Source organism: Saimiri boliviensis, chromosome 11 (assembly GCF_048565385.1).
Source record: "Saimiri boliviensis isolate mSaiBol1 chromosome 11, mSaiBol1.pri, whole genome shotgun sequence".
Taxonomy (NCBI): domain Eukaryota; kingdom Metazoa; phylum Chordata; class Mammalia; order Primates; family Cebidae; genus Saimiri; species Saimiri boliviensis.
Window position 1 is genome coordinate 21,184,706 of NC_133459.1, and position 25,024 is coordinate 21,209,729.

At 54.0% G+C, this 25,024-nt stretch overlaps 1 protein-coding gene across 4 annotated transcripts in view; it reads left to right on the forward strand.

Annotated features, from left to right (window-relative positions):
* Window positions 1-25,024, forward strand: part of EPHB2 (EPH receptor B2) — a 204,529-nt gene that overhangs the window by 169,569 nt on the left and 9,936 nt on the right. The window contains exons 6-10 of one of the 4 annotated variants that reach the window (XM_074380259.1): window positions 9,123-9,247; window positions 19,186-19,348; window positions 21,331-21,354; window positions 21,812-21,920; window positions 22,719-22,786. In XM_074380259.1, coding sequence (XP_074236360.1) covers window positions 9,123-9,247; window positions 19,186-19,348; window positions 21,331-21,354; window positions 21,812-21,920; window positions 22,719-22,786 — 489 coding nt within the window. The remainder of the gene's footprint in view (window positions 1-9,122; window positions 9,248-19,185; window positions 19,349-21,330; window positions 21,355-21,811; window positions 21,921-22,718; window positions 22,787-25,024) is intronic. The other 3 variants (XM_074380260.1, XM_039474371.2, XM_010345470.3) reach the window with 3 other exon arrangements.

Genomic DNA, 25,024 nt, shown 5'->3' on the forward strand with positions numbered 1-25,024 from the left:
AAGCATGTCAGAAGATAGGAGTACAGCAACTCCATGGAGTCATCAGAGATTCAAACTCCTCAGCACACAGCTTCATGTCCTCATGGACCAAAATGGCTGCAAGATCTCCAGCTATCACATCCATGTCTCAGGTTGCAGTGGAAGGAGAGTGAGAAGGGTAGGGCCCTCCCTTTTAAGGGAACTTCCTAGAGGTCCCACACATGCTTCGGTTTATATCTCATGGCCACTTGTAGCTGCCAGAGAGGTTAGGAAAATGTCTTCTTTTATTTGGGCACAGTGTACCTAGCTAAGAATGAGGGTTTTGTTAATTGGAGAAAGAAAGAATGGATGGCTGATGGGCAATGAGTAGCGTCTGCCACATCCCATTTTACAGGAAAGGAACCCAGGCTCAGAGAGGTAACTTGCCTGCAGTCACGCAGTGGCCTAGGGGCAGAAGAGCCGGCATCGGAACCCTGAACACCACCTTTCCTTACCTTCATGCCCCCACTATTCCGGAGCACGCAGCTACTCATGGTGCCACTTGAGAATCTGAGCAGCCCAGACAGCTGCATGCAGCTCACATCATCCCCTGGCCCCTGAATCTGGGCCAAGTCTTGTGCTAATCACTTTACAAGCTGGTCTTCATTTAACCTTTGTGGCCCGTTCTACAGAGGAGAAACTGAGGCACAGGAGGTGGAGGTAGGCTGCCCAGACTACCTGCTTTGAGGCCCGGGCTCTTAACATCTTGCTAGTCCAGGTGCTGGGGTAGGACTGTCCCACCAGGAAGCCAAAGGTGAGATCAAGATGATTCCACGACCCCCTAGGAGGTGGGGGATTGGATGTTTCCCCAGCACAAAGCCCAGGGCGGCACCTCAGCCACTCATAGGCTGCTTGTGGGCAGGGCCAGGTAAGCAGGGGTAGAAGAAAGCAGCCTGGGCTTTAGAGTCAGACAGACCTGGGTCCCCATCCCGGCCCTGCTGCCTGCAGAGTGGGGGATCCTGTTGGTCTCTTTCTTTCCTCATTGGTAGAGAGGGAGGCAGGAACCCTACTCCATCTGGTTGTGAGGAAGGAGCCTGGCCCTGGGTAGGCTCTGCTAAATATAAGCTGAATCAAGGGGAGAGTACAGGAGCAGCCAACTGCCACGCGAGAGAGGGCTCTCCTCAAATCCAGGAAAAAGTACTAAGAATGTCTCCTGGACCCAGTTTTTTGTTTTATTTTGTTTTATTTTTTCATATGTTTCACAGATTGCTAGTTCTAAAAAACATTAATAACTATTATGTAAGAAAAGGTTTCTGAGGCCGGGCGCGGTGGCTCACGCCTATAATCCCAGCACTTTGGGAGGCCGAGGCAGGTGGATCACGAGGTCAAGAGATCAAGACCATCCTGGTCAACAAGGTGAAACCCCATCTCTACTAAAAATACAAAAATTAGCTGGGCATGGTGGTGCGTGCCTGTAGTCCCCGCTACTCGGGAGGCTGAGGCAGGAGAATTGCTTGAACCCAGGAGGCGGAGGTTGCAGCGAGCCAAGATCGTGCCATTGTACTCCAGCCTGGGTAACAAGAGTGAAACTCCGTCTCAAAAAAAAAAAAAAAAAGAAAAGGTTGAGGCCAAACGAGCCTGGGACCACCGGTTAAACCGCGTTAACTGGCTTTCTCCCCTGCAGGACTTCTTAGAGCCTTAAATTAAACACACGTGCAGTGTGAGTCTCTGCAAGCAGGGGGGCTGCACCTCTGTGTTCCTCAAACATTCTTAGCCACAGAATACCCAGTGCCACCCCAGCACCAGTTCTCAGCTCTTCCTTTTTTCTGTCCCATAAAACTCTCTAAGAGGCACATCCGAAAGAATCAAAGGCCCACTTTCTGGAAGTTTTATTTGCAGAAATTCGGCTGTGAGAATTATCATCAGGTCATCCGGAATTGCAGCCAGATCATCGGGTGTTAACTGCTTTGCTACAGGTTTAAGAGACAAATCCTCAAAAAGCAGCTGTCCCATGATTAGCTGGGAATTCTGAGAGTCCTGTCCCAAGTAAACTGTCCCTGCTATAGACCCTGGAGAGTACGCATGCAGTGACGAGCAATTGTCGTGGAACTGTCGGTTGGCCGGTGGCAAGAGGCCCCACGCCACTGCAGCAGTTCCCAACTGTGGGCGGGCACAGGGCCTGGGAGAGAGGGGACCTGCCTGCCACTGGCTGCTTGGGAACTACTGCCTGGGGCCATTGTTTTAGGGTCCAGCCCACAAGATCGGTAGACTCAGGTTCGCCAGAAAAGGGGAGAATCTGCCTGCTCCCTGCTTTTTCCTTTCTCCCTCCCTTCCTCCTCCCTTCCTCACTTTCTCCCGTTCCTCCTTCTTCCTTCCTTCCTTTCTTCCTCCAGTATGTATTGGTCATGCACCTACTCCAAGCCACACACTGTTTCAGGCTCTGCGGATAAAGGATTGAATGAGTGACAAGGTCCCTGACCTCAGATTGTGTTGGTGCCATGATGAAAATAATATGGGTATGAGAAAGGGCTACTGGAGGGGAGAGGCAGTCCAGGAGGGCTTCTTGGAGATGGTGACATTTGAGCTGAGACTTCAATGAAGAGGAAGATTTGGTCATGAAGATGGAGGGAAAGAGATTTCCAAGCAGAAACACCATAGAGCCAAGGTCCTGAAGCAGAGCAGGAAGGCAGCCAGAGTGGACAGCTTGGGAGCAAGGGGGCGAGCAGAGGGAAGAGGCAGAGGCCAGGCAGGTGGGCCTTGTGGGCCACAGCAGTGAGTAGTGTGTCTGTGTCTTATTCTGGGTGCAGTGGGAAGCCACTGAGGGTTGTCACTGGGAAGTGAAGACATCAGGTAGACATTGGCATCCGCAAATCTGAGGCTTGGGATGGGGTCTCAGACTGTCTTATGCCCAGTGACCTCTCCCCCACTCCCTTTGAGCTTGGGGATCTTCAGACCAGTGAAAGGGTCAGAACTCAGGGCTGTGAGGGGAAGCTGAGCCAGTCCCCAAGCTCACCACCTCTTGCAGCAACCAGGGGCACAGGCACCTGGCTTCCTGTCCTATCCTGGCATCCTAGTCCCAGAAGACCCTGAGAGACCACCCCATACTACCTCTTCATGCCCTGAGGAGGAAACGGAGGCACACAGAGGGAAGGCTTCTTCCCCAGGTCTCAGCCAAGGAAGGAGCTGAACTCCCCCCGGGGCTCGCTGAGGGCAGCAGGGCCCCTGACCACCTGCTCCAGCCAAGCAGACCCCGCCTGGCCAGCCTCCCCCTGCCCCTCTCGGCCACAAGCCTCTTTTGTGTTTACTCCCTGGGGCTCCATCTCCTTGCAGGGGTCACAGGGCACCGCTGACCCCATCCCCCTGTCAGCATGCCCGGCTGGTAATTGAAAATACCGGAATTCCCTGATGACCAACGTACAGGGAAACCTGACACCCCAGGGTGGGCGGCGGGCAGCAGGAGGGGTGGGAGAGCATCCAGCTGTTCCCTTTACTCCGCCGTTAATCCTCCTGGATTCCAGGAGAAAGGCCAGCCCTGCTGGCCCCCACTGGCCCGCCTTGATCATCTTCCTGGCAAATGCTGCCTCCTTGCCATGCCCAGGGTTACAGGGCTTATGGGATCAGAGCCCGGGTGAGCTGCCTGTAACCCAAGCCTGCCAGCTAAGCCCACCAGGCCCAGACCCCCAAGGCTGTGTGGGACCTGCCTCCAGCAGCAGCTGAGCTCCCAGAGCTGGGGCGGGCCGGGTGGGTGGTAGGTGAGTCAGCGGGAACCAGGCGGGGTTAGCCCTGCAGCAGCAGGATGGGAGCTGGACCAGGGTGTCCTCAGGGGCCCTCAGAGGTCCGCTCCCTCGTCAGCCAGCATCAGCCACAGCCGGTGGAGGGGAAAGGATGTGTTGGACCTGAGTGAGCTTGGGTTCGAATCCCAGCTTGCTGTTACTTCACACTTCCATGCCTCCATGTCCTCATCTGTACAATGGGCATAACAGTAATACCAGCATTAATGGATGAGTTAACAGATGTGAAGCATGTGGTTTGCTGTTAGCTGTTAGCTGCATGGCCTTTCCCTTTTTCTGGGCACCAGGGGGCATACAGGGGCTATGAGAATGACAAGCTGAATGCAAGCTTGTTTTAGTTAAGAAGCAGGTCATCACCCCTACTAGTCCTTCTGTGGTTCCCCAGTGCCTCAAGACTAAAAGTTTCTCCCCTACCTTCCTCAGCAGCCTTGTCTCTTCCTTTCTCATGGAACTCCTTGTATGGCTGCTCCAAGAGCCTCTGAGCTCCAAGGCCCTGTATGAAGACTGTAGCCTGGGCAGGTGGGGGGCAGGCTCGGCAGAAGCCAGGCTGCAGGCAGCAGCATAGCAGGTAGGGCGTACCAGACCACGAGTCACGCTGCTGTGGGCCCTAGTCCAGCTCTGCCACTACCAGCTGCGTAGCCTTGGACGAATCACTTTCCTTCTCTGGCCCTGAATCTACTAGTCACCAAAGTGTGGTCCACAGACCAGCAGGGTCAACATCACCTGGGAGTTTGCTAGAAATGCAGATTCTCAGGCCCCACCCCAGACCTGTTGAAGTAGAATCTCAGTGGAGGGTCTTGGGGGGAGGCCAACAATGTGAATTTGAATACAGTCTCTGGTTATCCTTGTGCCCATTCAACTTATGAATGTTCTGTGATCTAGAGGAATATATTCTACCACTGTCCTTTGTTGTTGGGAGATGAAACTCCAGAGAGTGGTGTGAACAGAGCAGCCCCTGCTGAAGTCCCAGAGGGTGGTGTGAACAGAGCAGACCGTGCTGAAATCCCAGGGAGAGGTGTGAACAGAGTAGCCTCTACTGAAATCCCAGGGGGAGGTGTAAAAGGAGTTGATGCTGCTGAAATCCTAGAGGGTGGTGTGAATGAAGCAGCCCTGCTGAAATCCCAGGGAGAGGTGTGAACAGAGCAGCCTCTACTGAAATCCCTGAAGGTGGTGTGAACAGAGCAGCTCCTACTGAAATCCCAGGCAGTGGTGTGAACAGAAGCCCCTGCTGAAATCCTAGGGGTTGGTGTAAATGGAGTAGCCCCTGCTGAAATCTCTGAAGGTGGCATGAACAGAGCAGACTCTACTGAAATCCCTGAAGGTGGTGTGAACAGAGCAGCTCCTGCTGAAATCCCAGGGAGAGGTGTGAACAGAGCAGCTCCTGCTGAAATCACAGACGGTGGTGTGAATGGAGCAACCCCTGCTGGAATCCCAGGGAGAAATGTGAATGGAGCTACTCCTGCCCTTGTTCAAGGCTTAATCACTTGGGCCAAGTCCTGAAATGGGAGCTTGGACCCCAGAGCTCCAGGCTGCTTCTGAGTCTTATAGCTTCCCCAATGCCTAGCATGGCACCCAGCCTGGGACAGGCATTCATTTAGTTGAGAAACAATGTTTCCTCCCATTAAGCCGTGAGTCCCTGGAAGGCCGGGACCCTGTGAGGTTCCTCTCTGGAGACCCGGCACCCAGCATCATGTTGGCATCGTAGCGACTCCATGAACTGAAGCATTCTTCACCCTGTCGCCCTCCTGAGGGGCGACCAGCACCACACTCAGACCCTCACATGCGTTTCCACTGCCTTCTCCCAGCGTCCTGGCCAAGTGAGGGTTCCCACAGGACAGGTATGAAAACTGAGGCGCAGCAAGGCCGAGTACCTGCTCAAGGCCACATGTGAGTGAGTGGAGGAGCAGGGAGTGGCCTGCAGGGCTGTCGGACTCCACCCTCAGGGCACCCCACCACTAGGCTAGACAGCCTTGCTGGGGGCTGGATGGGAGCATCCTGGCCTGAGCACGGGGCGGGTCCAGGCATGAAGCAGTAGGTGAGCGAGTACAGCTGGCAGCAGCAAAATCCAAATACTCCTCCCCCGTCCTTGCGGGCTCTGTGTCCCTGATGCTCCATTGATGTCACACGAGACAGCAGCACCCCCGACTCCACCCGTCACACATCGCTCCCCACCTGCTTGGCCAGCCCTCTGGGAGATAGATCCAGTATTTCAAGGAGCCCTGGAGGCTGCCTCACCCAGGCCCTCACCCCAGAATTGTCCTCAGGCCCCCGGAGGCAGGGGCGGGGCATCGCTCCTGGAATCTCTGGCGGCTGAGTTTCAAGCATTCTCCTGGGTACCCCCACCCCACCACACACACGCAGACCCGGTGGTCGGCCCCTGTGGGTTGGATCAGAGGGGTTGAGAAGCTGGGGGAGGCAAGGGGCTTGGGGTGCTCCCCAGGCCAGGACAAAGGATGAGCCTCCAGATTGGCCCTGGTCTGTGACACTCCAGAAGGGCCCTATTTTGTTGTTTCACTGGGACACCGACCACTGACAGGGCCGTGACAGGGACAGACAGCCTGGACTTCACAAAGAAGCCCGGGCCTCGGCCAGTCCGGGACAGAACACTCAGCTCCTCACAAAGGCAGCTCTGCGGGGAGGGACGGCGCTGGGGCTGCAGGCAGGTGGGAAGTAGGGACGGCTCTGAGGCCCAGAGGAGGTCATAGCTAGGGCAGCATGACTCAGAGCCAAGCCCACCTCAGCTCCTCGCCAGCTGTGTGACCTTGGGGAAGTCACTGTGCCTCTCTGAGCCTCTGATTCCTCTTCTGCAGGGTACAGATATTGACCCGCATCCCGCATGATCGTTGAGAGGGTCAAACGAGATGCTGCAGGTCCATGCTCGGTGCGCTGTGGCAAGTGACACCAGTGAAACACCACAGCACTGACCGCAGGCCAGGCGCTACACTGAGCACACAACCAGACCCCTGACCCCAAGAGGCCAATGGCCCTGGCAGGGCAAGGAGCCAAGCTGAGGGTCAGGCAGCCTCCCTGGTGTGAAAGGAACAGAGGCTCATCAGGGCCTTGTGGACCAGGGTCTGAGTCCTTCTCTCGGGTGCTGCCACCTCACCTGGAGTGTCTCAGGACAATTTCCCACGGCTCCTTGCGGTGCCGGAGGGGAGTCTGGACCTGCCCAGGCCCACGCTGGCCCCCTGGCCGAGGACTACAGGGGAAGGACTGGCAGGGAACAGGGGAGCCTCAAGGCCTCGGAGCTCTTCCAGCCTGGCCTGGGGTGCTGAGGCGGAAGCCAGGTGCAGAGGGGGAGGCGGCTCACCGAGGTCACACAGCCAGTTAACAGCAAAGCAGAGAGGCAGTCTAGGGGCAGAAGCAGAGCAGGAAATGGGTGAGTGAGCTCCAGCCTTCAAACCCCGCAGTCGATGTGTGTGCCCCTGAGCGCCTACCCAGCCTGCCCCACGCTCATGTCCCACGTGGTCAGAGCCCCTGCAGAGCAGGACTCCGGGCTGGGAGAAGGCTCGGCCTCCGCTTTCCAGCACCTTGTATCGGCTGAGACAGGACATCTGCTTGTCACAGACCCACCCAGGAATGAGGAAAGAATGCAGGAGGTGCTCCCTTCACCCTGGTGCGTCCTCAGCCGCACTCCTGGGACCATGAAAATCTCTGACCCAGAGAAGCAAGGAGGCTTGCCAGAGTCGCAGCGTGGGGCCGGGGACTGCACTGGGAGTCTCCCTCTGGCCAGTCCCACTCTGGAACAAGCCCTGCTCTGGCAAGGTGCAGACCCGGCTCCAATTCCCGGCTCCCCACTGGCTGTGTGACCTCAGGAAGCCGAGTGCCGCTCAGAACTTCCATGTCTTCACCTGTCAGCAGGGCTGACACACCCCTCATCAACAGTCCACTCGTGAAGCGTGTGGAGAGGGCCAGGGCCGTGTCCACGCAGAGCAGATGCTTCCTGGAGGTTTGCTCTGAGTGAGAAGGAGGCAAAAGACAGCGGGCGGGATGCGTCATGAAATAAGGAATCAAGAGCCGGCTGAGTGCCATGGACCTACAGCGGCACCCGGGCAGCTCACAGCCCCTCTCTGGACCTCAGTTTCCACAACTGCAAAATAAGAAAATTGGGCCAGGCATAATGGCTCATGCCTGTAATCCCAGCACTTTGGGAGGCCAAGGCAGGCAGATCATCTGAGGTCAGGAGTTTAAGACCAACCTGGCCAACACAGTGAAACCCCGTCTCTACTAAAAATATAAAAATTAGCTGGGCATCATGGCACACACCTGTAATCCCAGCTACTCAGGACGCTGAGGCAGGAGAATCACTTGAACCCAGGAGGCGGAGGTTGCAGTGAGCTGAGACCTTGCCATTGCACTCTAGACTGCGGCAAAGCGAGACTGCATCACACAAAAAAACAAAACAAAAACAAAATTAACCAGGCATGGTGACACACAGCTGTGGTCCCAGCTACTTGGGAGGCTAAGGTGGGAGGATCATGTGAGCCCAGGAAGTTGAGGCTGCAATGAGCTGTGTTCATGCCACTGTACTACAACCTGGGCAACAGAGTCTCAAAAAATAACAATCACGAAATCAAATGAGGGATTTGTACTAAGGTATTTCTTTCTTTTTTTTTTTTTTAAGACAGAGATTTGCTCTTGTCACCCAGGCTGAAGTGCAGTGGCACAATCTTGGCTCACTGCAACCTCCGCCTCCCAGGCTCAGGCAGTTCTCCTGCCTCAGCTTCCAAAGTAGCTGGGATTACAGGCATGTGCCACCATGCCAGCTAATCTTGTATTTTTCGTAGAGACAAGGTTTCACCATGTTGGCCAGGCTGGTCTCGAGCCCCTGACCTCAGGTGATCCACCCGCCTCGGCCTCCCAAAGTGCTGGGATTAGAGGCGTGAACCACCACGCCCAGCTGTGTACTGAGGTATTTCTAAGTATCCTTCTAGCACTGCACACAGCCCCCCTGACTACCTGTCTTTTCATCTAACCACCTCTGTGAGAGCACTCACAGCGCTGATGGGAGGCATGGGAGGAGAGGAAAATGACTGACTGATTTTATTGAGGTGAAATTCACATGACATACAATTAACTGTTTCCACCTCTACTGTCTCTCGACTTGATGTGACTTGAGTGTCCCCAGGGCTGGTGAAGTCATCACTGTCTGTGACCTGAAAGTGCCCCGAGAGAGCTCAGCAGTGGCACCCCCTGCCCTGCATGAGCCCCTCTTCCCCCTGCCGGCTCCCCCAGCCTGGCTGTGTGGCCTCAGCCAGATGCCCTTCCCTCTCTGACCCCACAGTTCCCACCTATCCGAGCACCTCTGAGGCTGGGCCAGAAGCCACACCTTCTCCTGCCTCCCTAACCCCTGACCTCTGGCCTCTCTTCCAGCTCCGTCGGCAGTGTCCATCATGCATCAGGTGAGCCGCACCGTGGACAGCATTACCCTGTCGTGGTCCCAGCCAGACCAGCCCAATGGCGTGATCCTGGACTATGAGCTGCAGTACTATGAGAAGGTACTTATGGGCTGGGTGCTCTCCCCATCACCCACCTCCCTGAGGGCTCCTCTCCCAGGCCTCAGCCTGGGGCTTCTACGCCCCCCGCCCCAACTGCAAGATGAGACACATTAGTGCATCGGAAAGAGCACTCGCCTTGGAGTCAGGCTGCCTGGCTCCCAATCCAGCTTTGCTCCTCCCTGGCTGTGAGACCTCCCGTGGGTGCCTTGACCTCTCTGAATCTCACTTTTCTGATCTGGAGGATCTGCCCAAAAATCTCAGTAAAATGCAACAGTCACATCCCTTTCCCCACCACGACCCTTTCATCTTAACCTCTGTGGCTTGATGTGGTGAAAAACTGGGTTTCCAAAAAGCTGCGCTTATGAAGTAATAATCAGCCATTCACCTATTCTTCAACAGAGATTTGAAACCGCTCAAGAGAGCTCCCACCCGTCCTGCTCTGATTCCCGCAGAAACACCCTCTTTCACTCACCTGCATGCCCTTTGCATGGGGAGAGGTGATTTCACTTTGAGCTTTTAAATCAGCCCTTTATTACTCCTTCGGGGACCCAAGGGCGGAAGCCACTGGGATGGTAGACGGAGCACTGGACTAGGAGTGAGAAGCCACAGGTTCAAATCCCAGCTCCGTCTTTCACCAGCTACGTGACCTTGGGCAGGCATCTTTATCCCTCTGCGCCTCAGTTTCCACCTGTGCCAAGTGTGGGTGAGGCCCCTTGTGGGGAGCTATGCGGGTTAAGGAGAAAAGGCAGCGTGGCGCCCAGCATGGTACCTGGCCCTCAGCAGAGGCCATGCACGTCCCTGGCCTGCCTTCCTCCTCTGCCCTGCCTGCTGCACAGTGGGCAACGGTGACAGGATGGGAGGCCAGGCGGATGTGGGGTGTGCACAGGATGGGGGCCCGGAGGTAGACAGCACAACTGCCCGCCCACGTGGCTGGACATGAGAGGCCCCAGGAAGCCTCTCCTTTGAATGTCGACTTCTCTTACCTGCTCCAGGAGGCAACACACAGCCACCGAGGCTGCAGTGGCCCCTGGGAAAGGCATCGCTGGGCTTCCATCCAGACTAAGGTGTCGGTGACCGATGGGGAGGCTATTCATTGAGGGCAGGCCCACCGGGAACTGCACATGGATAGAAGAGCTCTCCCTGAAGGCTGAGGAAGAGTGCAGACAGTGGCAGCCAGTCCTGCTGGAGCCCAGCCCGGCCTTTGCTCCCTATTAACCGCTGGATCGGCTAACCATGCGGGTCTCCGGGACCTTTCAACACTCACACAGCCTTCGCCGACCGCCTTGCGGTTGCTTGCATGCATGTTCATCCCGTCCCCAAGGAAGTGCCTTCCAAGAGGTCAGGGACTATGTCTCTCCATTCATCACCTTCTCCCGGCACCCAGGCCTGGCACCAAGGAGACACTTGATCAGTATCAGTTGAGTGAACAAGTGAATGAATCCCTTCCCCTGTGCCCTGGCCCCCAAACACCTCCTGGGACTCATACCTACCATCCCCACACCCACCCACCTTGCTGCCCACACTTTTCCCCCGTCTTCCCCTCATCTCTGCCTGTTGAAATCTTCACGGTCCCTCCCAAGTGTCACCTCCGCCACAAGCAAACGTGGACTCTTCCCCTCTCTGACGGCACTGCAATTGGGGGGGGGGGTGCCCGTGTCTCCTGCAGGAGGCAATGGACACTGAAGGAATGAATCATGTGAATGAATGAGTGATGTGAGTGATGGAGCCTGTGAATGAAAGAGGGAACCGGCGGGACGCAGTGGCTCACACTTGTAATCCCAGCACTTTGGGAGGCCGAGGAGGGCAGATCACTTGAGGTCAGGAGTTTGAGGCCAGCCTGGCAAACATGGCAAAACCCCATCTCTACTAAAAATGCAAAAGTTAGCTGGGCATGGTGGCGCACGCCTGTAACCCCAGCTACTTGGGAAGCCAAGGCAGAAGAATCACTTGAAATCAGGAGGCGGAGATGGCAGTGAGCAGAGATCATGCCACTCTATTACAGCCTGGGTGACAGAGTGAGATGCCATCTCAAAAAGGAAAAAAAGGGCAGTGGGGACGGATGGTAGCCGTATGTGGATGGATAAATGGATGAATTCCTTCTGTCTAGATCGCTCCCACCCCTGCCTTCTCCACCTGGCCAGCTCTGACTCAGCCTTCCAGACCTCAGCCTAGCATCACCTCCTCAGATAAGCCCTCCATCACTGCCCAGATACCATCCAGTGCCCCTTTCCTCTTCTCCTTGCACCTGGCCCTTCTGTGTAGCATTTGTCACGATTATCATTTTTTAAATTATTGAGTAATTAGGTATTGACTCTCTCTACGTTGAGCTAAATATTGACTCTCTCTACATTGAGCTAAATAGTAAGTTCCTTGAGGGTGGAAATCTTGCACTATCTCTGCTGTGTCGCTGGCGCCTGGCACACAGTAGGTACTCAAGAGGTGTTTGTTGCATGACTCAGGAAGTGGCCACCTGAGGGCCTGAGCTGTGGGTGTTGTGCGGAAGCAGCCCCGCCCCTCGATGGGCCCTGGAGAGCCTTGAAGGAGCCGGAGTCCTGGGTCACCAAGCCATCTGCTCCCAGGCTCTGCAGGAGCCAGCATCTCGGCTTCCCGCAGCAGGAACAGCTTAGCAACTCAGAACCCAAAAAGGAAAAAAAAAAAAAAAAACTAATTACGAAGCTTTGTGATTAAATGAAACAGAAAGTGTTTGTCCCCAAAGACGGGCAACGGAAATGAGGAATCCCAGTGCGGGCCCTGCCTGCGACCCATTTCCTACCGCGGCGGGCAGGCCCCGGAGAGGCTGCTGGAGGCGTGAACCGAGAGGCAGCTCTGCCCCACTTTCTGCCACTGCCCGAGCATCCCCAGGCCCCTGCCGGGGGTGGCAGGACCCGCAGGCTCTGCAGCAGCCAAGGTTACCACCTGCCCACATTTCATGAGCATGCGCTGCGTGCTAAGCACGTCACCTCTAGCATCTCGTTTGTCCTCACCACAGGGCTCTTCACCCCATTAGATGGAAGGGGAAACTGAGGCACAGAGAAGTTCCCTAACTTGCCCAAGAGGACCCAGCAAGGATTTGGACCTTTGGTCTCACTCTTGGCTCTCCTGCCTCCCAGGTTTTTCCCCAAGGATGCTACTGGGATGACCTTTAAGAGGTAGACAGGACCAGCCCCTGCCATGGAGAATGTTAGGCATAAATGGTGAGAGGGATCAGGCAGTGAGAGGCTGAGGCGCCATAGCCTAAGGTACAGATGTGATGAGGCATGGGCCTTCTTCTTTCAGCCCCTCCCCCCCAGGGCCTGTGGTACAGAGAGGGGCAGCTTGGCATCTGCCAGTAGGGAGATGGACACTGTCAACTTTCACTCTCGCCAGCTTTGGATCAAGCCGTAAGCTGGGTACCAGGAATCCTGAGAGTGACCAGATGCCTCGGAGGCCTCAGGGACTTCACAGTCCCGGGAAAAAGAGTCAGACGCTGAGATCCATGAGACAGGGTGTGACATTAGCCACAGAAGGGTCAGCAAAGGTCCCGGGGGTATCGACAGTGGCCCACAGTCCTGGCAGGGGCGAGGGAAAGCCTTCATTCAGCAGCACTTGAGCTGAGTCTTGAAAGATGCTAGGAGTTCACCAGACAGACGCATAGTGGGAGCGCAGTCAGTACGGGCAGCAGGAATCACAGGCGCAAAGGCCCTGGGGCAGGGACGTGTGGGCTGCGTTCAGGAAACAGACAGAGCGAGTGTGGCAGGAGCAGAAGCGGGAGCATCATGGGAGGAGGTTGGGAGGAAGGCCAGGCTGATTGTCATGGGCCTTCCAGCCTTGGGAGTCTGGATTCGATTTAAAGTATGATGGATGGCTCTGGAATGATGCAATCTGACTCAGATTCCTTTCAAGCTCCCTGTAGCTTGCTGTGTGGAGAATGGATTCCAGGGAGACATGGAGACCCAGGGAGTCCCTGTACAGGGCTCCCAGGGGACACTAAGTGAGAAATGATGGTAGGTAGCACGGGCCGGAGGAGCTGGCAGCTGAGATGGTAAACGCCGGCAGAGTCTGTGTTTCAAAGCCCAGAGGACCAGGGAAATGTGAAGGGTGACTCCCCGGAGATGGGGCTACCTTTTCCTGGGGCAGAATCGGGTTTGTGTTTTGTAGGTGTGGTGCTTACTGGGGCAAAGGGGTTGGGGTTCAGGGAGGGTGGAGAACAGCAGCCAGGAGAGCGTGCGGTGGAAGAACCAGAAGATAGACTCCAGGAGAATGCCGGGGTTTAAGGCGGGGTAGAAAGCGGAGTTGATGGAAATGTTAGAGGAGGTGCTGGCAGAGCGGGAGGACCAGAACCTGGAGTCGTGTCTGTCCCTGACCTCTCAGACAAGGCGGCGATGTGCCGGCCACCACCACCAGGAGGGGACAGCCAGGCTGCAGGTGGTGAGATTTATTCCAGCAGGTCCGCAGCCAGCTCTTGCCTAACACGGGAGCCCTCCATGTGCCTGCCGTTGGATTCTTCCCCGAACGCTCCAATCTTCCTAGGAAGGGAAGTCAGACACTGAAGCCGCAGGCCCGTGCAGGCCCCACCTCCACCTCTTTCCCTCTCCTTTCCTTCTTCAGAACCGGCTATCTTGGAGCCGGCTCTCCATTTAGCCCTTCCTCAGCCCCACTGGGATTTCCTAGCCTGCCCGGAGCCCTGAGCTGACAACCACCTGGCGGGATGGCTTCTGGAGGCCGCTGATAAATGGTGGCCTTGCTGCAGACCCAGGCCTGGCTGCTTCCATCAGCTCCAGTGCCCCCGGAGAAGCGGCCTCCTTTGGCAGCTGCCCCAAAGCACACAGGTTCACGATCTGGTTCCCCAAGAACTCCCCCAAGAAGAGCATTCGTGAGGCCGCCTGTGGTCGATGGACCCTTGCAGGCCACATCGATTTTAGTATTTATTTAACAGAAAGTGAAGAGGAAGGGCATTCCAGGAAGGGGGAGCAAAGGCTGGGCAGGGGTGGGTGAACTCTGAAAGTGCAGGCCGTATTCAGGCTGTGCCCCGTACCTGGAGTGGGAGCTACCTGGAGAGGTTTGTCCACTCACTCATTCACTTCTGCACTCATTCGTCCATGCAAGGAACATAGGTACGGGCTTAATCTGTAATGGCTTTTGGGTTTTTTTTTTTGGTTTTGTTTTTGAGACGACAGAGTTTCACTCCTGTTGCCCAGGCTGGTGTGCTATGACACCATCTCGGCTCACTGCAACCTCCACCTCCCAGGTTCAAGCGATTCTCCTGCCTCAGCCTCCCAAGCAGCTGGGATTACAAGCATGTGCCACCATGCCTGGCTAATTTTTTTGTAATTTTAGTAGAGACGGGGTTTCACCATGTTGATCAGGCTGGTCTCAAACTTCTGACTTCAAGTGATCCACTCATCTCGGCCTCCCAAAGTGCTGGGATTGCAGGCTAAGCCACCGCGCCCGGCCTCTATAATGGTTTTTAATGGTAGCAATGATGGTGGGAGCCAACATTTATTAAGTCTTTTTATGTACTAGAGACTGTGCTAAAAAACTTTACCTATATTTTCCTTTTAAATCTCCACAACCACCCCTTGGGGTACCTACTGACATTAACCCACTTTAGAGATGAGAAAACTGAGGCCTGGAAGGCTTAAGACATGTACCCAATGCCTCACTGGCCCCAAGCTTCCGGGTAAGTTCTCAGACTAAGGACTGAAATGGATTTCATACTGAATTTCTTCCCCTCGCCCCTTCGTGCTTAATCACTGTTCAGATAAAGGTACTCCAGGGAGAGCAGAGACCGAGGGGAATTGGCATCTCTAGGGGATCTCCAGCGTGGCAGGCACCACCCTATCACGTTTTATCTTCACAGCAGCCCTGAGAGGTTGGCATTGATTGTTCCATTTTTTGGAATAGAAACCAGGGGCGCAGGGAAGTGACGGGTCTTTCCCAAGGTCACAGTGCAATTAAGTGAAAAGAGTAGGATCTGAAGCAGCTTCCAGCTGGGCACAGATGACTCATGCCTGTCATCCCAGCACTTTGGGAGGCTGACATGGGTAGATCATTTGAGTCCAGGAGCTCCAGACTAGCCTGGGTAACATGATGAAACCCTGTCTCTACCAAAAATACAGACATTAGCCGGGTGTGATGGTATGTGCCTGTAGTCTGAGCTACTAGGGAGGCTGAGGTGGGAGGATCGCTTTTGTCTGGGAGGTTGAGGCTGCAATGAGCTGTCATCATGACATTGCACTCCAGCCTGGGTGACAAGACAGACAGACAGATAGATAGATAGATAGATAGATAGATAGATAGATAGATAGAAATGATAAATGAAACAGCTTCCATTCCCTTGCCCAGTGTTGTTAGTGAAGGGAGCTGCTCAGGTTGGTTCCTCGCTCTTCTGAGGCACCTATGGAACCAGCAGCTGCCTCCCGTCTCCCTCACATAATCAGGGACTTAAAACCTCCAACATCTCTAAGTGGGCACCCACCCGGTTCGCAGAATCTAACCTGTTTTCAAGTCTGAGCAATCCCATGTTGTACAGCGGCACCTAGTGTCCACATCTGATACTGCATCCCGGGTTTTGTAGATTTTTGAGTGTTTATGTTCATTCATTATGTCAATAATTAGTAACCTGGCCGGGCGTTGAGGGGGGGGGGGTCCAGAGATGAGCAAGACATGGTCCCTGGCCTCAGGAAATCCACATCCTTAAAAAAGATAGACAAGCATATCAGGACAATAAGTGAAAGAGGAGACAATTTAGACCTGCCACTCCACGCTGGGACATCTGGGAAGTCTCCTCAGCAGAGGTGGCCTTGTGCAGAGTCTTGAATGATGAGTAAGGCATTGCAAGACAAGTGAGGAAGGGGGATTTGGGGCAGCGGCAACAGCGCTTGCAAAAGCTTCGAGCGTCCAGAGGTAGTGTTGCTAGATAAAATACAAGACACATGATTACATTTGAATTTTTTAAAAATAAATGTTTTAGTACAAATACATCCCAAATATTGCATGGGGCATACTTATACCAAAACGTATTTGTTGTTCATCTGAAATTTAAATGTGACTGAGCAGCATCCTATATTTGTGTTTGCTAAATCTGGCAGCGCTACCGAGAAAGAGGGAAAGAGTTGGGGATGGCAGGAACCTGGGAAACGTTAGGGATGTCTCAGGAGAGACTGGAAAATAGCGGGTGATGAAGGATCTGGAATGCCAGGCTAAGGAGTCAGCCTTCACCCGGTGGATGCTGGGGAAGGACTTTGTGGGAAGGACCCCGGGCTTGGTACAGGGAACAAACACAAGCCCTCCCTCATGGACTTATAATCAAGGTGGCAAAAGGAGCCTCAGTCCAAAGTTGAGGGGGCATAGCAGAAACCCCCTCCCATGGCACCCACAGCGTGTGCTCTGGGACTCAGAGAAGAAAGAGATACATTTGGCTGGGAAGTCAAGAAGGCTTCCTGGAGGAGGAGGCAGATGATGTGGCTTGGTAAAAGAGACTTCCTCTCTGCCACTGCCCCACCGAGCTATCCCTGCCTCCCCCTGGTACGGGGGTGGTAGAGACACATTTTCAGGTCAGCGCCCTTCATATCCCTTACATCCCAAGCTTTTTCTCACCTCCTTTCCTCTGAACTTGCTGCGCCTTCTGCCCAGCATGCGTGTCTTTGCCTGGGTGGTTCCCGTTTGTTCTTTGCGATCCCATTCCAGTGCCCCCCACCCATGAGGGTAGCCCCTGATATGGTTCGGCTGTGTCCCCACCCAGATCTCATCTTGAATTATAGTTCCCATAATCCCCACCTGTTGTGGGAGGGACCTAGTAGGAAGTCATGGAATCATGGGATCAGTTACCCTCATGCTGTTCTGGTGATAATGAGTGAGTCCTCACGAGATCTGATGGTTTTATAAGGGGCTTTACCCACTTTGCTTGGCACTCCTCTCTCCTGCCCCCATGTGAAGGAGGATGTGTTTGCTTCCTCTTCCGCCATGGTTTTAAGTTTCCCGAGGCCTCCCCAGCCATGTGGAACTGAGTCAATTAGACCTCTTTCCTTCGTAAATTACCCTGTCTCGGGTGTGTCTTTATGAGCAGTGTGAGAACGGACTAATATAGCCCCCATCTCAGACCAGGTCACATGCCCCTCGGCATGTGCTTACCCTATCAGTGTGAGCCTCTTATACCATTGATTCATTTTATTCTCCAAACAACCCCTGAGGTAGCCACTGTCACCATCCCCCTTTCACAGATAAGGACACAGAGATGTTAAAGAACTTTTCCTAAGGTCGCAGAGATAGTAAATAGTGGAGCCGGGATTTGAACTCAAGAAGTCTGGCTCCAGCTTGTGACCTTAACCTCCATGTTATAAAGCCTGTAATAACGTGCACATACCGAACCTTCATCATTGCGGGAAGTTTTTCAGGGGCTCCATGCACTCCGTGATGTGTATGTGATTGGCATGTACAGCTAGGTGTGCGTTCTTCTGGATGAGGGTTCACAGATTTTTATCAGGAAACATTTTCTCAGAGAGCTTCATGATCTTGAAAGGGTTGGGATTCTCACACTGCTTGCTCTTCTGGACTGAGCTCTCCAAGGCCAGGGCCTGTGTCTCAGCCCACTGCAGTACCCCAGTCCCAGCCTAATGCAAAGAGGATATTTGGGGAAGTTTTGCTGGGCAGCTGACAGATGCCTGAACGAGCATCACGTCTGTATCCAACCCAGTCACTTCTCCACTCCTGCTGCAGCAGCTGGACGTTTGTCCTGTCCTGGACTCCCTGGATCACCCTGGGCAGCAATCAGGAAGCCAGAATCAGTGTTCTTCATCTCTCAAAGAAGAGGACATTGGGTTTGGGCATTAGAGGACATTAGAGGTGGCTCCGTGCAAAACTCTGGCTTGGTTTTTTGGGTTTTGGATGCACTTTTTTTTAGATAGGGTTTAGCTCTGTTGCCCAGGCTGGAGTGCAGTGGCATAATCATGGCTCACTGTGGCCTTGACCTCCCAAGCTTAAGCGATCCTCCAACCTCAGCTTCCCAAGTAGCTGAGACCACAGACCTGTGTCTCTACACCCAGATAATTTTTTTTTTTTTTTCAAGAGAAAGGGTCTTGCGTTGCTGCTCAAACTGGTCTCAAACTTCTGGGCTCAAGTGATCTTCCCAGCCCGGTCTCCCAGAGTGCTGGGATTACAGGTGTGAGCCACCGTATCCAGCCTGGTTTTGAATCTCAAAGCATCTCTGAACTGATATGTGTGACCCTGAGCATCATTTTCCCTTCTGGACCTTAGTTCTTAACTCACCCAAGCGTGCTGAGGCTGAACAAGGGCCCTTCCACTTAACCAACCCATCAAGGCATAGGGCAGGGAAGGGGATGCAGAAGTGAATGAGGTGGGGCCTCTCCCTTCAGTCTCCAAGAACAGTCTAGTCCTCAGGGTCTGCACATAGGAACCACCCAATACGTGTGTATTAGTCAGCTTTTCCTGAGATAATGCTGCAAAACAAACAGTCCCAAAAATGTAACACCTTACAACAAGTGGCTATTTTTCTTGCCCATGGATTTATGTCTGTGAGTCAATGGGGTGGCCCTGTTTCATCCTAGAAGTTGGGTCATGGTCTCCACCTGTTTCTCCTTCTGGAGCCAGCAGTTACCCAGTGCAAGCTCCTCTCATGGCGGAAGCACAAGAGGCCGAGACAAATCAGCAGGCACCTGTAAAGCCCCTGCTTGCATCGTGTCCACTAGACTATTCCGCTGGCCAACACAAGGCATGTGGACAAATTCAACGTCCATGAGACAGAGAAATACACCCTGCCTGCTTTTGTGGACAGTGTCAAAAAGTAACATGGCAAAAGGCACAATTCAATTACAGGGAAGGGATGAAGAACTGGGAACCACAGATGTTTAGCCGATGGCCAGATCTGCCCCCAGCAGGCAGTGGGCTCTGGGCCCGCCGTGACCAACACCTCACTAATTTTCTTCTCTGTTCCTTGGCAGGAGCTCAGTGAGTACAACGCCACAGCCATAAAAAGCCCCACCAACACGGTCACCGTGCAGGGCCTCAAAGCCGGCGCCATCTATGTCTTCCAGGTGCGGGCACGCACCGTGGCAGGCTACGGGCGCTACAGCGGCAAGATGTACTTCCAGACCATGACAGAAGGTGAGCAGAGTCCAGCGGGCAAGTGGAGGGCACAGACTCCACAAACACAACCAACTCGAGGGTCACCATTCCCAGGAAGCACCTTTGTGCAGATTAGAAGAGGCACCCCCTTCTCCCTCCCTCCCTCCTCATTTTGAACCTTTGTGCACAACCATATATAAAAGCCCTGTTTCTGTTGCCTTTGTGTCAACCAGGCCACTCCCTTTCCCAGGACTCTGGGAAGCTCAGCCCTAACTTGCAGAGCCACTCTGAGCAAGTTATACATTCCTTGGTCCAATTTTTTTCTCATCTATAAAACAAAAGCATCACATTCAATCTGAGAGAGTAAACATATTTGATCATATGCAACTCAAATGACTTGCAATTGGACGGAGAAGGATTCTGAAGCTGCATCTGAGTTCAGCAGGAAGAAGTTCTGGGATAGATTAGTATTGTCTGCCCCAGCCAAAGGAATGGGCGGTAGTAGCCTGTGTGCTACATTCCCCACTCTGGAACTACAAACTACATGGTCTCTAAGCACCATTCCTGCTCTAATAATCTAGAAGCAGCCCAGTTTAAAGAGTGTGGGCTCTGAAGCCAAAGAGATAACGAATCCATTTCTGATTTAGCCCTAACCGTATGTGCCTGAACAAGTCACCTTACCTTTCCAACCCTCAGCTTTCTCATTCATAAACAGGGGTGATAACAACGATCTCATTATCACCATCATTACCAAACTAGTTTAAGAATGAGAGACCTAGCACAGGGTTGGTGCTAGGTCCCAGGCATATCAGCACCCACCAGATGGTAGGTAAGTCATAGTTTCTCATTGCTGTGAGTCTGGGATCCCTTTCACCAGCCAGCCAAGCTCCAAGGTGGCTCTGTGTGACCAGACTCCAGCATCCTCTCTAGAGTCTGCTCTAACCACTGGGCGTGGGCCTTGGCCTTTGCCTGGTTGAACATTTCAGAGGCTCCTGGGACCCTAAATTCTTGCCTTATCACAAAACTCCTCCCTATGGCTCTGCCATCTCTTCTGGCACTCACCTCCTCTGCAATCTTCCTGTTCCTCATGGCAGTGTTTTTTTCACCTCTCTAAGCCCTTTTCCATGTTGGGTGAGTGTCACTGGCTGGGAACTGGGAGACTGTCCCAAGATCCTTTTATTAATTCAACAAATGTGCCTGGGGCCCTGCCACCTACCAGGCCAAGTGTGGGTGCCAAGGACCCAGAGCTGACCTCATTCCTGATCTCAGCAAGTTCCTGTTCTGGTCAGTGAGACAGATAAGAAGTAAAAATAGCTGAGTGTGGTGGCTCACACCTATAATCTCAGCACTATGGGAGGCCGAGGCAGGAGGATCACCAGAGGTTAGGAGTTCGAGACTAGCCTGGCCAATGTGGTGAAACCCTGTCTCTACTAAAACTACCTAATCAGTCAGGTGTGATGGCAGGCACCTGTAGTCCCAGCTACTCGGGAGGCTGAGGCAGGAGAATCGCTTGAACCCAGGAGGCAGAAACTGCAGTGAGCCGAGATCATACCATTGCACTCCAGCCTGGGTGACAAGAGTGAAACTCCTACTCAAAAAGAGAGAGAGAGAGAGAGAGAGAAGTAAAAATAATAAAATGTACATCAATGATAGTGTTAATGGCATTGAGTGGTTTCCAAGAGCCAGGCTAATGCCAAGTGTATCTTCTGCATTATCCCATTTCAACTCCCACCTTTGGTTCAAGCAGACTGGGGTTCAAATGCCTGGCTGGGGTGCTACTTTCTTTGTGACCTCAGGCACATCATGACCTCACTAAGCCCAGTATCCTCATCTGTAAAATGGGATAATCCTAAGACTGTTCCGAGATAGGTAACATACTTAGCACAGTGATTGACACATAAAACACTCCATGACAAGCATAGCTAATATTGATTGAATGCTTGCTTATGTGCTAGGTGTTGTTCTAAGTGCTTTACCCAACAATCCTGAGATGGATTATTATTATTCTCCCCATTTTACAGATAAGGCAACTGAGGCACAAAGAGGTAAGTCACTTTGCCAGAGTTCACACAGATAGTAAGTGGCACCATCGGGAGTAGTGGTGGAGCCCTGCCGCTTACCAGGCCAAGTGTGGGTGCCAAGGACCCGGAGATGACCTCATTCAAACCCAGGAAGTCTGGCTCCAGAGTCTGTGCTTTTAACTGCCTGTGTGTGTGTCAGCTCTTATTATTGTTAATTTTCGCATCAACATTGAGATGCAGGAATTATGCCCATTTTATGGATGAGAAGTTGAGGATTAGAACGGATCATGGACTTGTCCAGGGTTACTTGTGAGTCAGTGACAGCCCATTTTCTGCATGGGCATGTGACAGGTGCTCTGTCAGGGGCAGGAACAAAGCCTGAGGATCCCAGAAGATCCAGCAGCAGGGCAGGGGGGAGGGGACAGGGGTGTTAAGATTCCCAGAGCCAGGCTGAGAATGCCCTACCATGCTTTCTCCCCAGCCGAGTACCAGACGAGCATCCAGGAGAAGCTGCCACTCATCATCGGCTCCTCCGCCGCTGGCCTGGTCTTCCTCATCGCCGTGGTTGTCATTGCCATCGTGTGCAACAGGTGGGTAAGGGTCTCCAGGCTTGGCCAGGCCTGGCTGTCCCAGGCGGGTTCTCTCCATCGATCCAGCCGTTCCTCTGCAGCGCTGGTGAACAGAGGAGGCATTCCCACAGTTGCAGGGAGAGACGTGGGCAGGAAGTGGAAGCCGTCAGGTGGCCTCCCACTGCCGAAGCGGCCACCACGGGCAATCCATCCCTCTGGGTTAGGCATTGCCCCTGACAACCCCACTGCTGAAAGGGGTGGCACATGGAGACCCTGCTACAGTGGGCAAGAAGGACTGCAGGGTGCTAGGAACTTCGTGGATGGTGCAAGGGGCCTACAGATTGCCCTGCTTTCTGCATGAGTTCAGGGCCCCTGGCTGAGGAGCTGGAAAGATGAGGAGGACTTTGGAGGAGGCGGGGGAGGGGCCTCCCAAGCAGCTCAGACGGCACAAGCAAAGGCAGGAGGGTGACTTCTGCTGGGTATAATGCAAAGAAAGATTCTCTTCTTCTTTAAAGAGTTCCCCGTTTCAGAAGAGACCAAACCATAAGGTCAGATGGACAGAGGGCCCTGGGGCTTCCGGGGCCAGAAGCCATAGCTGGAAGATGACTTTGCTCTTTGAAGGGGGCTTGGCTGGAGGGGCAACCGGGGAAAACGTGAACCTGGACTTGAGGTGGGAGGAGTGGGGAAGGGACAAGTGGGCCAGAAAGGGCAGGCAGGGCTGTGGCTTCTAGGGCCTGCCCACCCTCTCCCAATCACCTACTGTGGCTCCCAGCCCCCCGGGCGCCTCCAGGTGGCTCCAGCCCTTTGCTCTTGTTCCAGAAGACGGGGGTTTGAGCGTGCGGACTCCGAGTACACGGACAAGCTGCAGCACTACACCAGTGGCCACAGTATGTACACTCCCCGGCGGCTGGCACCCTCGGGCCCCTCACTGCCGGTTCCCCAGTGACCTCTTCAGCCACCTTTGACCTCCTCCTGCCATGCTGCCGGCAGACAGTCCAGTGGTTGCCTGGTTACACTAAGCTCACTCTCACTGCCAGACCTTTGAAAGCGCGGTTCCCTCTGCCTGAGCACTCTCCTCGTCTGCCTTTACCCATCCAGCGCTTACTCATCCCTCAGGCTCCACCATACAGACCCCCCCAAGCAGCCTCCTCTGCCCCCCCCCACATCCTGGGTTCAGGGGCCTCATCCGGGCTTGCAGGCAGCATTGAAGTGGCTGTTTCTTTTCTCACCACCATGATAGTGGGGGCCACTGGAGGCCTGGAATTGTGTCTGACATTTACCATGTCTCCCCACCACCCGCATGGTGCCCAGCACATAGCAGGCACTAGACACAGATTTGCAGAATAAATAAATGAATCCATTTGAATGAATGAGATGATGAGGACCCTGGGCTCTGGCCCAGGAGGTGAGAAAAGCAGCAGGAGCCCCTTCGTCCTTCTCTCCCTCTCACTCTGTGGCTCCAGACACCTGTTCTTCCCCAGTGACAACTCTGGTGGCCTCTCCCCCACCCAGTGCCCTCATTTCTCCCGCCGCCCCATCTCTGGAACAGCAGAGGCCAGTGTGACTGGGACAGAGCGAAGAGAGGAATGGAAGGTCTGAGGGAGTCCCACGTGCAGATTCGCTTCAGGTTCAGCAGAGCCTTGGCTTTTCTTTAAGCGAAATGAGGAGCTGCCGGAGGGTTCTGAGCAGAGAGCTGACATGCTCCGAGTTACAGCCTTGGCGAGACTCCTCTGGCTGCTGTCTGGAGAAGGGACCGAAGGAGCTGATGCAGGGAGACCAGTGGGGTGGCTGTTGGAAGGATCCAGGGAAGACACGATGGTGGTCAGACCGGTGGCAGGGTGGAAGTGGTGAGAAGTGGCTGGATTCTGACCTGTCTCCAAAACAGAGCCACTGTATTTGCTGCACGACTGTATGTGGGTGCATAAGAATGAGCAGAGTCTAGGAGCTCGAGGTACAAAGCCTCTGAGTAAGACATGATTTGAAGTAAAAAATCCTGGGCTTAAAAATAGTTTGGGGCCAGGCACCGTGGTTCACACCTATAATCCTAGCATTTAGGGAGGCCAAGGCAGACAGATCACCTGAAGTCAGGAGTTCAAGACCAGCCCTACCAACATGGTAAAACTCCATCTCTACTAAAAATAGAAAATTAGCCAGATATGATGGTGGGCACCTATAGTCCCAGCTACTCAGACTCGGTAGCCGGCCTGGGTTCAAACCCCACTTCTGCCATTTATTAGCTGTGAGCTGTGTTTATGTCCCCTCGTGTGTGTGTGTGTATGTGTGTGTGTGTGTGTGTGTGTGTGTGTGAGAGAGAGAGAGAGAGAGAGAGAGAAAGAGGGTCTCGCTTTGTCACGCAGACTGGAGTACAGTGGCACAAACACATCTCACTGCAACCTCAACCTCCTAGACTCAAGCAATCCTCCTGCCTCAGCCTCCCTTGAGTAGCTGGGACCTCAAGCATGCACTACCCTGTTGAAGACATGTGAATCTGGGAACCCTGGTAGAAGGTAGCAAAGCCATACAGACATCAAGATCATAAGAGCGGGTGTGGACTCAGGGCTGTGGGAGCCTGTGGAGAGGGTACAAGTCTTCCCTGGAGCAATCCAGGTAGGCTTCACAGAGGGGATGGCATTTGATCTGGTCACAGAAAGCAAAAAGGGCGTTCCAGGTAGAGAGCACAACATGAACGAAAGCATGGAGGCAGGAAATAACGAAGTGTGTCTGGAACCCCCGGGGCAATTAAGTCCTGTTAGCTGGCATGTAGGGAGCAGGGAGCTGGAAGTGAGGCCAATTCATGGAGCGCTGGGAATGCCAGGCACGGGCATGTGCCTTTGTCCTGCAAGCAGCAGAGAACCCTCCTGATCAGGGCTGCTGGCCACAGCATGGGGATGGCATCCAGTTGCTTGGCAGTGGAAGTGACCAAGGAGGTTTTGAGCACTGTGCTTCCCCTTACCTCCCTGAGTCAACCCATTCCTGTCCTCCATCTCCAGCTGGCCCATCAGAAAGGGCCTCCCCCAGGCCTGGTGGGAGGGAGGCTGAAAGCTAGCTGCCAAGAACCACAGCCCATGCATTGAGTCTGAGCAAGAAAGAGAACATCCCCAGGGAGCCGATGCCCCGGCTCTGAG